This window comes from Vollenhovia emeryi, unplaced genomic scaffold (assembly GCF_000949405.1).
Source record: "Vollenhovia emeryi isolate VEMERY1.0 unplaced genomic scaffold, V.emery_V1.0 DF939129.1, whole genome shotgun sequence".
NCBI lineage: Eukaryota > Metazoa > Arthropoda > Insecta > Hymenoptera > Formicidae > Vollenhovia > Vollenhovia emeryi.
This window is the reverse complement of record NW_011967237.1, coordinates 1039999-1057307: the sequence shown is the minus strand read 5'-3', so window position 1 is coordinate 1057307 and position 17309 is coordinate 1039999. Positions and strand designations below refer to the sequence as shown.

The following is a 17309-nucleotide window of genomic DNA, read 5'->3' as shown; positions in this document are numbered from 1 at the left end:
GAAAACAAACGATACCTTCTACCCAATGGGGAGTTTTTAGGAGCATGCTAAAGATTAAGTTGTAAAAACGTAATTGCCATGCACTACGCGTGCAATTTTCTTTATCCTCCTTGCATGATTGGTCGCACTTTTGCACATACGATTTGTAAATTACTTTTATACAACTTATGGTAACGAATAAGAATAATATGTTTTCAGGTAAAATTGTTAATAATTTATAAATCAGGATCTGCATTTAAAAGAGAAGGAAAGATTGCGAGAATAAAGCTATTATTGTAAATATTATTTTTAACATTGCTTTTTTTTCTCGTTGATGAAACCTGAAATTTGTAATGCATCAAAATCCTTTTTTGTTTCATACATAAATTACATTCTACAGTTTTGCAGTACGTAAATCAGCTTATAAAAAATAATGAATAAAAACTTTGGAATAAATAGAAATCTGTAAATATAAAAATGAATATTTATACAAATTTTAAAAGTGTGCTCGCCATTACGGCGGCATAACGTGAGCGTGAAATAAAAGTTTTCAGAGCGAAGAAGGAAAGACGCGCGTTATGATGGTTAAATTAAAAATTGAAACGTGAACTTTGCAATAAACAAGCCCAACATTTGTAGACAATTCTATCTCTCGGATCGGGCGGAGGCGCAAGGAGGAGGATTAAGGTCGAGGCGCGACGTCGAACAAGTCGCGAGTCACTGCCGATTTCGTCGTAGCGCATCGAGTCTCGGAGGTCGACATCCACCGGCGACGCCGGCGACGACGGCGATTAATGCCCGCGGGGGTTATCCGGTTAGTTCGAAATAGGCTCTACGTACCGTTTATATACCTGGGCCGCTCTAATTATTTTGCTCGCTCTCTCGCGACTAACGTGATAACGTCGCCCGACACTCGGGGAGGTAACGCGTCTGCCAGCTCCCGATACTAATGTTCTGTTAATTTATAATCGCGCTATAAATTTCTGCCCGTGGCTGCGGGCTCTGTAAGACTCGCATCAGCCACGCGTGACCTTTGCTCCATATTCCGCCTTGCCGTCGTACTGTTCGCGTCGTGTCGCAAAATATGATTTCACACCGGAATTCCCTCTCAGAATCTGCTAATCTGCAGCCATCGATTCTTATACGATTTCCCCGATATGTTTTTAAATCGAATTCAAACTCCGTACGCGGCTGATCTCGTTGCAATATTTATTAAAAAGTACGCCGCTCTTGATTACCCCGCCATAAAAGAGTTCTCGTTCATGTTGCGCTCAATTATAAATTGCATACAAATCCAGTTTCATCTACTGCGACAGAGAGAGATAGCGCGAGAGAAAGAATTTTAATTAATAGTCAAAGAGAGCAAAAGGCTGAAAGATAACGGGAGTAACACAAAGAAGTAATTATTGTATGAAAGAAAAGTAATTATTACCAGGAAAGAATATGGGAAATTTTAATGAGTGGTGTCATAAATTGACCTGCCCGAGAAGATTATAATGTGCAAATCTGTCGTAATATATAATGCTTGAGAGAATAATAGCCCTAATGATAGAAGCACTATTGACGTTTAATATAACTTCCTGCGGGATAAGAATAGAATCTCATCAGGCGTATCCAGATTGCCCCCTCATCCCCCCCCCCCCATCGAACCCCCATACCCCGGGGTACAATAAAACTATCTCTTTCTCAATCTTTCTCTCTCTCCCTCTCTCTCTCTTTCTCTCTCAATGCATCTCTTCTATTTTCCATGCAATTTGCTGATAGTTTATCTAGAATTAAGCGTCGTCCGCAAAGCGAAGTGGCCGTTTGAGAGCAAGAATAGTGAAGATTTTCCAACAGAAAATCAGTTACATCGGTTTATCATCAATGTTCAAACTAATAGAAGCTATTGTGATTTTAGATGATCGCGTTATCATACGTTGCTAGGGCAATCTTCGAGATTGTACTTTTCCCATGAAATAGAAAAAGCAATGATGAATGATGACGATTAAAATTTTCTACCGAAGTCAAAAGAAGAAACGTAACACTTTCTCATCGAATTTATATAATTCGTTTTCTAATTATCGACTCTTCAGCGAAATGAAGTCAACGTTTATAGGCACTACATAAACTAAAAGAATTTACCGTCTGGTGCTCCATTTCTCGTGAATTAAATAATTTCTACGAATGTTTACAATTTTGATATATTTCAATCTTTAGTGCCTGTAAAATTTCAATATTCTGAAATATATCAATTTTATTTTAATATCTAAAAGATGTTATTATTATTAATATTTTTAGGGAACGCGTGTCCCCTCTTGACCTTTCCTTTCGATGATGAAAGAAGAGATTTGAATTAAGGTTAATTTGGCAAAGTGCGGACCGGATAACATCTCAAAAGGCAAAGGGAATGTAATTGACGACGGAACGCGATTCTTTATTTGCCTAGCGATTTTCACAATTACATTATTAGACAAATGAGATCATTATTCTTTTTAGTGCTCTCGTTAGCACATCCGATACAAATCACTCGACATTAATAAGTAATCGCATTCAGCGAGCCCGCTGATCAGCAGCAATGCGGGCGCTCACGTTAATTAGGTGACACTTTTTGCTCAATCATCGCTCGCCCTTAATTAACGCGAAGGCTAATCGATCAGCAGCAATGTAGTCTGTATCGGGTTCAACGGATCGACAAATCACTAAAAACATAATCGCGTAGTTTTCTTCAACAAAAAAATCCAAATAGATGTTAATCTCCAAACAAAATAGAATACGATCGCGAAATCATCTATTATTATCTTTTCTTCGGAAAGATATTATACTTGAAATGATTTTTTAATATAGAAAAAAGATAGACGCGATTTGCATCCGTAAATCGGATACGGAGAAGACGCTTAGATCAGGAAATAATTTGCAACTGGCGTTTCCGGACTGCTAGATACGGAGGAAATGGATTAGCGTCGGAACGAGGGTGCCTGGTAATTACGAAAGTATATCCGTTATTTCAATCGAATTATTCGTAAGTTGCCAACACCGTCCAATCATAGCGTTGCGATGTAATAACAATTAAAGTCGCTATGGAACGGTTATTGCCTTGCGCCTCATTACATGGTGATGTTACGTGGCGAAAGCGGTCTCTTCATTGCTGCTGCATAACAAAAAAAAATTATCAGAATTACAGTAAAAATAAAGTCTCGCCCGTAAGAAAGTAAAAATCTAGAATCTGCAAGACTGCGAAATTAAGTATTTAAAAAATATTCGATCCTAAGAGAGTACTGCCGGAGTACTTAAACACTCAAGAACGCAAGGAGATGAGAGTGAGTGAGAGAGAGAGAGAGAGAGAAGAAGGCTTTTAGCGATCTACAATAAACCGCGGATTAAATTTTCCTCAGGAAAGGAAAAATGCAAATTTCCTTCGGAATATTCGCCACCGTCGGTATACATCTTTCGCGGAACAACCCGTCATTTGTGCATTTTCGCGAGCGCGCTACACACAGGTCGAAATTGGACAACTCCATCGCAAATTGTAGCTCCAACAACGCCGCTCCTTCAGCACCTCCTACTCTTACAAGATTTTTACCTTTCTTTTCTTTATTTTCATGCAGTCAGTTTTATATTTCACTTGTAAGGACAGCAGAAAGTTACAGCGGAGATATCGACGCGTTGCCCGGAAACGATGAAAGAGAAAAAGACATTCCGTGCGCCGTTTTACGACGCGCGCGCATCGGTGTTATTTATGCATTTGTACGCGAGTCGCTTACTAGAAATAAATCATCGCGCGGCATCTCGCATTCCGCGTTAAGGAATTCGCGCGTTGTAACGTTGAATAACGGTTGTAACGGCAGAAAGCGGGCCGCCTATTAAGTCGCAATTAACCTCCCGACCAGCAACGCTCCCGTACGGCGCGGCACACTTTAATATGCTAATACCACTTTTCTTGATTCCGCGCGAGAAAAAGCCCCCCCGATTAAGGAAATGTCGAAGACCTCTCTGGCTGCCGCGCTGCTACGGTAGAAATCTTAATATAGCACTAATAACGCGCATTAAATTTTAATAGATGAATATTTTTCTAGGCGAAGAGAATACGAGCGATAAATCTAAATATTTCCACAATTCCGCCTTTCATATAAATTCTACTCCGGAAAGATGCACTCCAGCATCGTGTATTCAGTCCTTAAAATATTCCGCAATACCGAGTCATTCTGCACGCAATAATGCAACGCTAATGCTCCCTTTCGATACATTATGCACCTTTCTCGTAACGGCAGACATAACGACCGCCATTAAAGTTTCGACGGTCAATCGTTCGCGGCGAGAAAATTTATCATCGCGCGTGATAGAGGTACACATGAGTCGAATTTAATGGAAAAGAATCGCGTTCGCCTCACGTGAATGTTATACATCGCGTTCGCACAGCGTGTGCGTATATCAGGAGATTCCCGTAAAGTCCCAATATTTCAATACGTTATCTACGAAAGATCAGACCGAAAGGGGTGCGATCGATAGCGCGGACGCGTACATATACTGTGCAGCGAGCAGACGACGGTTTTAGCGGCCGTTTTAGTGCTCTATCCGCCACGCCGCGCCGCGTTATTATCGGCGATCGGCGATACACATGCGTTCGAGTCGAACGCGATCCTAATCCGATTTCGCGTGCCGCACAATAAACCAGCCGCACTTGTGCCACACTTGTCTCGTTCGCGCGGGCGCGCCTGCTCAAATCCCCGAACGATCTTTTCTCCAGACGGTTTCCCGACTCGCGGCAAACAGCTCAAGATATGGCGAAAGCGTTCAAAATTGACAATTCCATAGCAGTTCCGACAGTTTCAATACAACAAGCGTTTCAAGAATGCAAAGTATTCAAGTGCATAATGAATAATTTCATTCATGGATTGCAGAATATACTCCAGGTCCATTATGAATCGCTGCATTCAAATCTTCAGTAGAAAATTAGTAGTAACCATTCATTTTGTATAAATGTTTGTATAAACTCTTCTTTAAGTTAATATAAAGTTAATTTTTTATTAATAAAAATGTCGAAGGAGAATTTGTTTTAAGTCACAAGCAGTAGAAAGTGCATAACTTTCTAAATCTCCGCCACTAAATTTGTTGGTCTTTATCAAAATGTAATTTGCATTTCCGAGACTCTCTTATATTACAATTACAAATATAATGAAATGAAAAAGACTTAGATAATTATGCTAAAAGGGGGTACAATGCGGTTCATTTCCATATTACAAGGAAGTACAAAGAAGAAGGCATAAGGCAGCAAAAGGAGATTCGTAAAAGCACAAAAATATTGTGGATATTTGCGTTCAGTTTTGACACCTCGTTAAGTTAATTACAAATGTATCAGTGAAAGATTAACGTGACATCCTCCAAAAAATTGTATTTTTCGCACGTGCTCGTTTTGCGTTTTCAGAATCCTACCTCAACGTATTCCGACCGCATTTACAATAAGAGAGAAGACTATAGCAATGTTCTACGCTAAGAATTAGACGTGAAAGGGAAGTTCGTTCCAGTCGTCGCTCTCGCCTCGGGTATGCGAGATGAATTGAAGAGAGACAGTGAGATAGATGGGGAATTAGATGGTGGAAAAGAGAAATGAAACTGTGCGGACTATTGGCAGAACTTTAATCTGCCTTGTCTACGAAAATTTGTGCAATTAAGTTCGCGCGACGCCGCGAGCATCCCCCATAATTGAAGATACGCGTAAGAACATGGCAAGCCTATTTCTCGGAGGAATAAATTAATTACCGCTTCAATCCGTATTTATGTCCTGCACTTAGCGCTAAATATGACCATCTGCGACACACAAATCTGTACAATAATTTCAAGTGCCGCATCTTCGTGTCAAGGTATTAATTGCACTATTTGTCCTTGATAAAACATAACGAAATAATTCGTAAAACCTGATCCGTGAAATACAATGCTTTCGTCGTTTCCGCATTTAACAGTATCAAGTAAAACGCTGGATAAAATTGTAAAATTGCCTTACAATATCAGCAATATTTTGACTCGTCTTGCAATGTTACAAAGATATTTGTTTGGATTCTGCAGTGAGGCAGGTGAATCGGTATCGGTAGGCATGAATATGTATGCAGGCGAATGAAGTACTTTGGCAGTACTGTATCGTGTATCTCGTTTCGTGCTAAACGTAATTGTAGTTTACAAGGTAGAGTTTCGCCCGGAACACGAGTTTGCGACTATTTAATTACAGGCGCGGTCCATTACTAATTAATCACTCTTCTACTTGCGCAATCGAGCATTATATTGTAATAACCAATAATTAGAGTCATTTGATATGGACATAATTCTCGACTCCATTATAGCCTGCAATAATGTCTTTCAATATTCCTTCGTAATTATGCATTTACCGATTGTCAGTGGATTATTATTCTTGTTGCACCGTTATCGAGAGAAAAAAACTGTGATGTATCGTACGGTAATACATTACGATTCTATCTCGTTGCATCAGCGATTATATCTTGCCGCAAATAATGCATTCCGTCGTTAAATCCAAGCAATCGCTTGCGGCGACTAATAAATTCTCATTCGCCGGGATATCTTTTCGTTCGCGTACTCGAGAATGTATCACGTATTCTTGCTTGAAATCGCATTCCCCTCACTCAAGTTGCTTAATCGCGAAGATACGATATGTCCACAAGAAAAAGAATACCGTAAGCTTGCGGATCAGTACGTAACAGCATTGCGATTTAGAACGGACGATTGAAAAAGACATACATTATTCTAGTAGTTGTGGCGTAAGACCCGCCGAATAGAAGAAAAGAGAAGCGATTGCTCTCTAATTGACTTTATGGTGATATGAATATAACGAGTCTGCTAGAGCGCCCGATCAACCGCGCTTCCTTTGGACGCTAAATAAGTAGCTAAGAATAACTTGCGCTGATCTACTGACTGCAATGACAAGATCTAAGCCACTCATTATAATCTCTCGTTTTGTTTGTTGCTATAAAAGAAAACTTTTTGGAAAAATCTGTCACTTAAGTGAGAATAAAAACTATCAGTATTACACGAAATCTTGTCTCAGATACAATTGTTCTTACCCTTCATAATTTTTATTAGATTTTTAGTTTTAGATTTAGAAACTTGAGATATTGTAATATTCAAGATGGATTATTACGTTTTTAAAATTTTGTAGTTTTCTACAAACTGAAATAATTAAAAAATAACAAATTTAGATATCTATCACTCTTCAAGTTTCTTTCTAGACACTAGATCACTCTCGGTACGTCAGAGAATTAGCAGTAGACTGTAGCAAGTTTGAATAAATCCCCGTTCTTATCATTGATTTACTTTACGCTTGTACTTTCCGCCAACGTCACTCAAAACTTCACAGGAACCATGAACGATGATTAATACGAGTCTTCCCCGCGAGCACTTAAAAATCCCGTGATTTCTCAGTAGAGCGCGTGACATCTCGCGTGTCGAGAAATGAAGAAAATGAGCAGCGGCGTTTGGTCGAAATTGCCAGTAGTCGTCCGGTCTGGCTGTCACATCAGCTGACGGGTCCACGAAAAGCAAGAGAAAGAGAGGGGGAGAGAGAAACGTGACGTCAGTAGGCGGAAGTCAATTGGCGTGTCATGCACACACGAGAGTTGATTCTACAAACGGCCTTCCGCGCCTTCTCCTTCGCCGCGGTATTAAGTTTAGCCACTTCGGCCTGACGCGGGCAGTGTGTCAAGATCACTCGATTCGCCGTTGATATCGACCTTTCTCTATCTCTCCGTCCCTCTCGTGCGTTTTCTCGCTTCGCTAAGAGAGGTGCGCTCCGAGTGTCGCTCGCAAAGTAGCGGTAGATTCGTGTGTAGGAAGAGCTAGATCGAGAAATCAAAGAGAGAAGAGGGCTAGTTCGAGTGTAGTTCGAGAGCTGTACGGTAGACAGACGGGCTGTCTTGTGCCTGCTTTCATCTTTCTCGGCAAAGCGACGGATCGGTCCTTTGAAGGATGCCGGAGTAGCTCGCGAACGGGGTGACGAGAGAGAGAGGGTTGTGTGAGATTCAAAGTCAGGAAGAGCCAAGCTTGCTTTCCCTTTTGGGAATAAGAAGATTCGCGTGTTAGATGGTTGTTACAGTGAATACGTTATTCTTCGCGGTATATTCTGAGAGTGGTACTGCTTGGAGCGCGTTAGTTTGCATGCTTGCGTTTGAATGATACATAGGTAAGTCTTTGGAATTTTCGTTTTAAATCGCAGCTTATTTTACGAAACAAAAAATCGGCTTTACAAAAGATGATTCATGTATGTGCACACGTCGAAAACGACTATATTCATTTTTATCACGTTGAAATATCAGAATCTGCTTGTGCTTTTCGCTGTCAATAGGCGACTGTATCATAGCTGCTACAGCTACTATAAATAGTAATACGAAACCGTGCTTTGGCGCTCATTGGCTTTTCTCCCTCTTACCATTACAATTTTACCTCAAAGAACCTTAGCTCAAGAAGTAGAATAAAAAAGAAATATGAGGGACTCAGACGTATTAAAGGATTAAGAGATTAGAGATTCTACCGTAACGCGCAAGCGAAGTAAGAATGCCGTAAAGGGCTCGCCTGAGATGGAATAACGAGGGAGCACCCGTTTGATTGCAGGAGGATGCAACCACGGGTGACAGTGGCTCTGGCCACGGTCTGGCTGACGGTGGCGGTTCTGATAGGAGGAGCAGTCACCCTCCGCCTCTCTCACGATCAATACTCCCCCGCGTCTCCGCGCCGACACGCTGGGATTCAACGGGACCATACTGGAGACTGGAGGGATCACGATCCGGCTGAGGATCAACCGGTCGACCTTAGAATCGGCTCGCGAAGGTCGATCTCCACTGAGGGTACGTCCAGATTCTACAATACGCTATGTCAAACTGAGCAAAATAAAGCGCCATACTGCGTCCCGCTGTCAATTCAAGGGCTGATGTCGAAATTGTCATTTTAGAGGATATATCGGAGAAAGCTTTGTATAAATCTTCCTCGTTTCTTTCCTCGATGTACAAATATTTGGAACAGATATAATGGCTCGCATTTCTCAATATTCATTTAATTTTATAGAAATAATCGCCACTTGCCTCTCTTTCTCCGTTGAGAGAATGTCAAATAGAAATATATTCATTTTATTATTTACATCTATTACGTTTAGTATTTTATACGCTCGCTAAGTAGATGTATATTACTCTATTTCAATTGGCTTTAATTACATCAACGATTTAATTTTGTCACGCCGTTTAATGGAGACGGAATAAACGCGTCGCGACGAAACGCGTCGCTCAGCCTAACCGGTGGAAATCCGTTCGCTCCGACTTTCTGATTAATCAAGGTTTCCTTGGCCGTCGTCTTCGTGCAATTCCAATATCGAATGAATACTACCTCGCGGCTGTTAAAAGCTCGAATTTTCAGCATGCATTCAATTCCAAATGTAGTTATTTTCATTTCTTTCTAGCGCGTTGGATTGAAGATAATATTAATATTCAGAATGTATATTTATGTGTCAAATATTCTCAAGATTTATATTAATAATGTTGTCAGTGCAATGGCAATTTTGTGGTAGTATTGCGTCCTTTATTGATTTTCAAAATTAAAAAAATTATTTGAAGGAAAAAGCAACCAGAATACTTTAATAATGAAATTAAAGAAGTGAGTTTGATATGTTCAAAAATACATAAAAATAATTAAATTTTCTCTATGCGATTGTTAGTACGAAAGAAATGCGAGAGCTATTATTTAGGAGAATAATGAAAGATCTATATTTTTCGGGTAGCACAAGCGTTGGCCTTTATATTACAACAGCACGCAAGAATTTCGGGGAAATAAATTGGCGTCGAGCATTACTTACGTCGCTATAGTATGCACTTAGTTTAGCCGCGTATAAAACCGTTATTAAATATCTTTTGAAGAATCTCGCCCGTAGATTAAATCTAAATTAAACCGGCATTTCAAGTTGCGTGTTAATGTACGTGAGAATAGTTCAAATTAATTTTCTGAATATGTCTAATTTGCGATAGAAATCATACTAAATAAGCATCTAATTTCAAGTTGCAATTTGCCTGGATATACATCGAGTCAAATTATTTTAAACTTCTCAGATCCGATGCGAAGTTCATGAAGTTCTTATGCGCTGCAATTACATTTTGCATATTACTCGGAAAAGTTTTGCATCGTGAAATACTACACGTGTGTGTGTGTGTGTTCGCACAATATTTAAAACTTACATGTATTAAAGATACAATTATTTGTAAAAGAAAAATATTTGTGTAGTCCTTGAATAGTCTGATTTTTATATAAAAATAATTTTCACGCGAGACATTATTGGATTAATTTAATTTTGATAAGAATTTGTTTTTGTGACATTTCAAAACGATAATAATTTCTATATTATTAAATTGTGTAAATTAAATTACATAAAAAAATCTGAATATATAAAACCTCAACGAAGGATATCGCAAATGTTATGCGTTTCGAGCAACTAAAAAATAATATTAGATTAATTGTGAATAATCATTTGTGAATACATGGCTCATTAAAGTTAGATAGCTATTAAGTAATTTCGAAGCAATCGAGCATCTAAGTATATGTTGTGAGGCATCTCGTTAAAGAAATAATTTCCCTCTTTTTTGCAGAATCAGAAGCTCTATCTCGTAATGCCAAGTTTACCGAGCGAGATTTTCCGCTTGGAGATCTCTTGAAGGACATTGTCTCGTCAAAGCGAATCTACCCCTTTTCAGGCTGGCAAAGGCGGTTGCCGAATATCGTCGGCGCGGAATTCGCGGCCGACAAAGTCGATTACGGCTATGAGATGCCGGAAACGCTTTCGCGCGAGACGGTGGTATCCCCTTCAGACCTTTTGGACGACCCCTTTGTGGCGGACGACACGTTCCAGGATCAAGGTCCAGGCTCGATGGAAATATACAAGCTAGACCTATCTAAAGAGAAGACTTTACTGACCGCAACTACGCCCTCCACAAATTTACCGTCGAGAAATAAGAGCAAGGCTTCAAAAAAGACCGGTCATCTGGATTCCAAGGCAAAGACAACAGAAATCAAGTCGACAACGACAGATGCGAACGTTAGTCACAGACAGTCCAACTTTTTCGAAGAACAACTAACCGAGACTCCTTTGGTCAACAGAGACGCCTTTGGCGTCGGCGGCGTGCCGGAGCTACAGGTTGGATGCGAGGGTCTCGAAGCGTCGCCGTCGTCCCACAAGGCGAAAAGATCGATAGATACGCTCGACAAGGAGAAGGGCGAGGTACCGGCGTCCGTATTGCTGGACGTGACGCCGGTATCCCTGGATCTCGACGACGTTCTGTCATACGACGAGGAAGAGTACGAGGAGATGGACGAGTTGCTCAAACTCAAGAGATTGGAGACTACCACGAAAAGGAGCAAACCGAATAGGGGAGATATGGATGCCAGCCATCTTAATTCCGACCATCTGGACGAATTCAGGCGACCGGACAAGTTACCAGTGCGGGGAGATTTAGGTGGATCCACTCTAATGAATTCTAGCGGATTCGTAACCGACCAGAAGGAATCGCCCAAGCGGTTTCTGATGGATCTCAAAATTAAGAACTATGAGGAGACCAAGTCGAAGCGAGAAACCGTCTCATTGGACGATGATGACGGCGCCAGCAGGAGTCACGGTCGACGGTTGCTGTGGTTTGCCGAAGCAAATACTGAGGGATTTGCGGACGGCAAAGGCGAGCGGAAGCGCACGAGACGGTCGATCGATTGGGGCTTCGGCGAGGATGAAGGTGTCGTGTCCAGCGATGAGTTGCAAACCGTGAATGAACGTCGCAGGCAGCATGAAATGCGATACCATCAAGACACATCTAGGAGACGTGACCAACATCGCGGATTAAATGCTGATGTCGATAGTATCAGGCAAGAGTATGAGAAACTGCTTGAACAAAAACGAAGAGAAGAGGAGCAACATTTACGACAAATGCAACAGGCTAATCAAAGAACGTTGGATAGATGGGAGGAGGAAGAAAACAGAAGAAGAGACGAGATGCGGAGGAGACAATACGAGGAGTATCATAAGAAAATATATCACACTTCAACACCTCGTACGGACAACGAACAGATACGACGACAACAGATGGAAGAACGACGAAGGCAGGAAGCAGCGCGCAATCGAACGCAAGAGATGGCCAGAAGAAACGAGGAAGAGCTGAGAAGGCGAGAGGAAGAGGAACGAAGACGACAATTGCAAGAAGAAGAAATGAGAAAAAGACCGCAGACCAAATGGCAGGAGGGAAACTTGAGAAGATCAGATTCTAGAACCTCTTCTACAAGTGATGAAGACAGAAAACGAAGACTTCACGACGAAGAAATGAAGAGACGGGAGGAAGAACGGCGAAGACAATTAGAAGAAGCAAGGAGACAAGAACAGCACAGATTGCGGCAAGAAGCGCAAAGAAGAAAGGAAGACGAGGAGAGGAGGCGTCAGGAAGATCGAACGAGGAATCTTTCCGAAAACGATAGGATGAGACCAGAAGACCGTCGTAGGGAATGGTTAGAGAGGCGGAAACAAGAGAACGAAAACGAGAGAAGGCGACAGCAGCCACCATCAAATTTAATGCGCGCGGAACATCCAGTCAATCATCCGAACGATATCAGACAGCGTGATCAGGACGAAAAAAGACGACAGCAAGAGGACCGACAGCTGGAACAAAAGCTGCAAGAATACATCGCGCAAAATCGACCTATCAATGTCAATCGTGCCGATCAAAGATCGGAAGAGGAGAGACGGCGCTATCGACCCGAGGAGAACCGAAATCCACGGATGAATGCGACTAGAAACGACGACGAGTACCGTCGGCGAGTGGAGGAGCAGCGTAGAAGGCAGGAAGAAGAGAGAAAATTACAGGATTACATCAGGAGTAACCAGCCAGTGAACGTGCCATCGAGGGATAATCAATCGACCACGGCCGATCGTAACTGGTTCGAGGAGCGGAGACTGATCGAGGAAGCCAGGCGTCGCGACAGATATCCCGATCCAGGAGTGAGGAGAGCCCATGGACCGTCGGCGCCTACGTATATCGATCCGCGAAGCTCACCGGAGCAAGTTAGAGTGAGGCAGCAGGAGGCGGTGAGAAGGTTGGAGGAGGAAAGGCGGCAGAGGTACGAGGCGGAAGAGCGACGGAAGGAACTCGCCAGGCGACAGTGGGAGGAGGAGGAAGAGAGACGGGCACATCAGGAACGGATGCGAAAGGAGGCGGCCAGGCGAGAAGAGGAGGCGAGGAGGGAGCAATCCAGGAGGTACGAGGAGGACAGGAAGCGGCTGGAGCTTGAGAGGATAGAGACCGAGAGAAGAAGGCAGGAGATGCTGAGGGAACGATCCTGGAGCGAAGCTGGAAGAGCGAGACAGCCGGAAGCCACGAGGCCGATCTACTACCAGGACCCTCGTCTTTTGGCGGAGCACAGAAGGCGGCAGGATAGCCGGCCGATTCCGAGTAATTTGATGCGAGCTGAGGAGGCCAGGCGAGCGGCGGCAGAGCGCGAGAAACAAAGATTGGAGGACGAGAGACGACAACAGGAAGAGAGGTACGTAAGTGGTCCTTGGGGGCACAGCGTTTCGCAAAAATGAAGTTTTCGCCTGGCGCGACGCCAACGAACTTTATTTGAGAGAGAAAGAGAGTCGCGCTTTGCAGCTATCAATGTTCGTTATTACTATCGTTTGTTTTTATTTTATCAGTAATCCCTTATCGCCAGAGACTAACATTACTTTCAACATATTACCGCAATGAAATTGATAAGCACAAATCTCTGTACATATAAATTTAGAAATCGCGACAGAATTCGGAATAAAATTTCATTCATGATTTTATATTCCATCAAACTGAATAAACATTTGAGGAAAAGGTATTCTATTACGAATTATAAACCGCCTAAAGTACAATATGAGCTTAAAATGAATGGTACTACGTTAAACAGAATTATAAGTCAATGTTGCAGATCTCATGAATATTTTGTTTTTCTAGTTTACTGCATATTGTATTACTAATTACCTCTCGAGTTGAAAGATATTATCACGCTTCCTGTGATTCAGCACAATAAATTTCGCCGGTGCGATCGCAGATATTCTTTCCGACGCGTAAAATTTTAAATAGCAACCACCGTGCGATATATCAGAGTCTGTGAACAGTGCGACTTTAATTAAGGAAACATCCCAAGCGTATCATCGAGGCGAGTTTACTCATTCGAACCATCCGATAAACACGACCCTATTTCCATCTGCTGCAGAATGAGGGAGCACAGACAGAAGGAGACCGACCAGTGGAGACGACAAGAACTAGCCAGACTAAACTCCCTGCCGGTGAGCGCAAGGATAATAGTCCGTCCTGGCGGCTTCTCGCCGACATCCCTCCAGCCGAGAGGTAGCTTCGACAACGACAACGAGATCGATTTCACGGTGAGTTCTCCATTTGTCTGTCAAAACACTTCACCGCACTACGATCGCGTAAACCCGATTCGGCTGTCCACCGGCGGTTTATTCACCGGCGAGTCCGATCTCGTGGTCGTCAATTGTCTCGCGGTACCGAACTAAAGCGCGCTTCATTAAACCACGGGGGAAGTTGCGCGGCAGATTCGTGCCCCCTCGACCCCAACAAGCCCGTGGCTGCCCTGCTTTGTCCCGCTTAATTGATCGGACGCTGAGCAGCACCGGCCTTCATCTTCGGCGCTTTCTTGCGATATTGTTACCAAAAGTTGCGACATAATTTTTAGAAAAGAAAAAAGTGCTAAATCTGCTAAATGTTATTCTTGCAAACTCCGTCATGCACAACAGAACAGATGTACATTCTTTCTTTATAGCTCTTGTTATAATATTTAGATACTTTTATTGTCGTGATTAGTAATTAAAATAGTATTAGAAAAAATTAACAATGGAAAAGGCTCCAAATGTAAAAATCAAATTTCTAAGTAAAAAAAAAATTATTAAGTAATAGGACAATAGGACATAATGACTTTGGGTCTTATGTGTCTTTGCTATTTTTCTTTTAATTATTACTGAAGAGGACACATTTGAGGATCGAAACATCTAACGGTTATCTGTACACATATGTTATATCGTTGTTTCTTTATATAAAGTATATCATCCAATATTCGGTGTCGACTCCTATTGTCCTATTACTTTTATTATCTCCAACTTAAAAATTTTAATATTAGACCAACATAAAATTCAATGGATTATTTTCAGGGAATCAATCCAAATCGCAAGGGTGTACCAGTGGCACAGTTTCCGGCTCCACCGACTTTAAGACCACCCATCGAGGCGCCTAGCGCATGTGTTTGGGCAGTTGTTCACTGTTGTTCAGCCAATAACAATCGTCTTGTAAAATGTTTCGAATCGTTGGGCTGCCCTGGGATTAATTGGGATCCTAACCCGTGTAGTCTTCCTATCGCGCAAGCTGCCAGAACAGAAGTCCTGAACTTTTATTCCAACGTGTAAAATAACATCGATAAGAGTCAGCCGTCAATCTTCGAGAGACGAATATCAACAGAAAATAAAAAGAGAGGAAAAGGCTCTCTTCAACGCCGACGGAAGACTCTCTCTCTCTCTCTCTTTCTCACGAAAAGTTTCGAGTTACGGTACTTCAAATCAATTTGTGTATGTGTGACTTTTCTACTGGCACCGTACAAATATTTGTGTCGCTAGATAGAAAAGTTCAGAAAGTAGACTTAGATATTTGCAGAACGTAAGATCTTGATATTTTTACTTGTTGCGATACCATTAATAGTTTTAATGAGTTTTTAATAAATCCAAATAAAGCAATATTTTTATGGCACAAAACTAAATTTAAAAAATAAAAGATTATTAAATCGAATTGAATATGTAATATTAAAATTGTCGAAATAATAAAGATTTTAAATTAATTGTCGAATATATTTTTCTATACGTGACATAAAATATAAATGTTCTGAAAATCATTTATAAATATTAGAGAGAGAGAGAGAATGGAAAAATACTGTAAAAATTTTTAATTTAAAAATGCATTAATTTCTTACACCCAACAATACAATTATTTCCGAATATCTATAAAATTCTATCTATAGAAGAAAATAAGTAGTACATAAGATTATATTTCGAAGAAAGACAGTTGAAATCAGGGGCAAAAAGAATTAACAAGCCAAATATACAAATCTCTACCCTATGCTATTTTGGACGTGTTTAGTCATTGTATATTATATGAAAATTATACACTATTTTATTATAATAACTGCGAATTAAAATGATATTTTTCTATTCGCTTATTGCAACGATAGTGCGCATCAGGTAGACTTATATAGTGCGACTAGTAATTAACGATAGTTTAAAAGATAGTTTTGAAAGCAGTATTTGTCTTAAATAACTTTAGAGATCAATAAAACGTGTTTTGTAGAATAATAATCACATAGTCGTTAATATTGACCGGTAGCGAACATCGTAGCACTGCCCGCGTAGCGCGTGCAAAGTTACGTATGTGCAGCTCTGTAAAAACAAATATATACGAAAAACCTATGACACGTTTCGTCGTTATGTCTGCGTGTGCAAACACAACGTGCGAAAACTATTGTAAATCTTTTGTACGTAGCCGAGTCGAGTTGTGTCTTTTGCAGCTTTCCCACATGTGATATAGGAGGTAGGCTCTAATGTGCTGTAACCAGACGAATATTTATGTAACGTACGCAATAAAGTTATCTGTACTTGTGTAACCCAAAACACCTGTCCGCGTTCTCGCTTCGCGTGACGATCAAACTTCGTTACATATGCAAAACTTGATCAACTCGCAGTAACTCGCCGCGACACTGACGTGTCTGCACGTGTCTTTCAAATAACATGGCGATCGTGAAGTATGAAAAAAAATTCATATTCAATATTTTTAATATTTTTTTGAAAATAGTTGTACTTCATCGGTGCCTGATATACTGTGATAAAAAAAATATATCACGTAATAATATTGTAACTAACAATAAATATATAAATTAAATCTGATATCTGTAAAATATTTATACAATAGTATTATTTTATCTTTTAGTTTGAATTAAGCTTCGAAAATTGGATTGAAAACATAGATAAATTTTTTATGTCTACTTATCAATTAATTTCAATTCTTATTTTAACAAAATTTTAGATTTAGTCATCATATTGTCATAGTTGAAGATATATTAAAAATTATTAAAAATAATATGTGTTAATGTTATGAGAAAAAAATATGAATCCACAAGTCTAACTAAAGAAACCTCGATTACATACAGATTCCTCAAAGCATTATTAAAATATCTTTAGCCGATAGCAAGAAAACCGGTAAAAACTATAAGAACCGAACATTTTGAGTTATAAAAGATGGAGTATTTCC

The 17309-nt window shown here is 40.7% G+C and overlaps 2 protein-coding genes across 5 annotated transcripts in view; one reads left to right on the top strand and one right to left on the bottom strand.

Annotated features, from left to right (window-relative positions):
* Window positions 1-15787, top strand: part of LOC105568397 (trichohyalin-like) — a 40839-nt gene extending 25052 nt beyond the window's left edge. The window contains exons 2-5 of one of the 2 annotated variants that reach the window (XM_012024046.1): window positions 8572-8804; window positions 10587-13515; window positions 14215-14383; window positions 15170-15787. In XM_012024046.1, the coding sequence (XP_011879436.1) occupies window positions 8576-8804; window positions 10587-13515; window positions 14215-14383; window positions 15170-15421 (3579 nt within the window). In that variant the 5' untranslated portion in view covers window positions 8572-8575 and the 3' untranslated portion in view covers window positions 15422-15787. The remainder of the gene's footprint in view (window positions 1-8571; window positions 8805-10586; window positions 13516-14214; window positions 14384-15169) is intronic. The other variant, XM_012024045.1, reaches the window with a different exon arrangement.
* LOC105568398 overlaps window positions 1-17309 on the bottom strand; it is a 93053-nt gene that overhangs the window by 59024 nt on the left and 16720 nt on the right. The window lies entirely within an intron of this gene.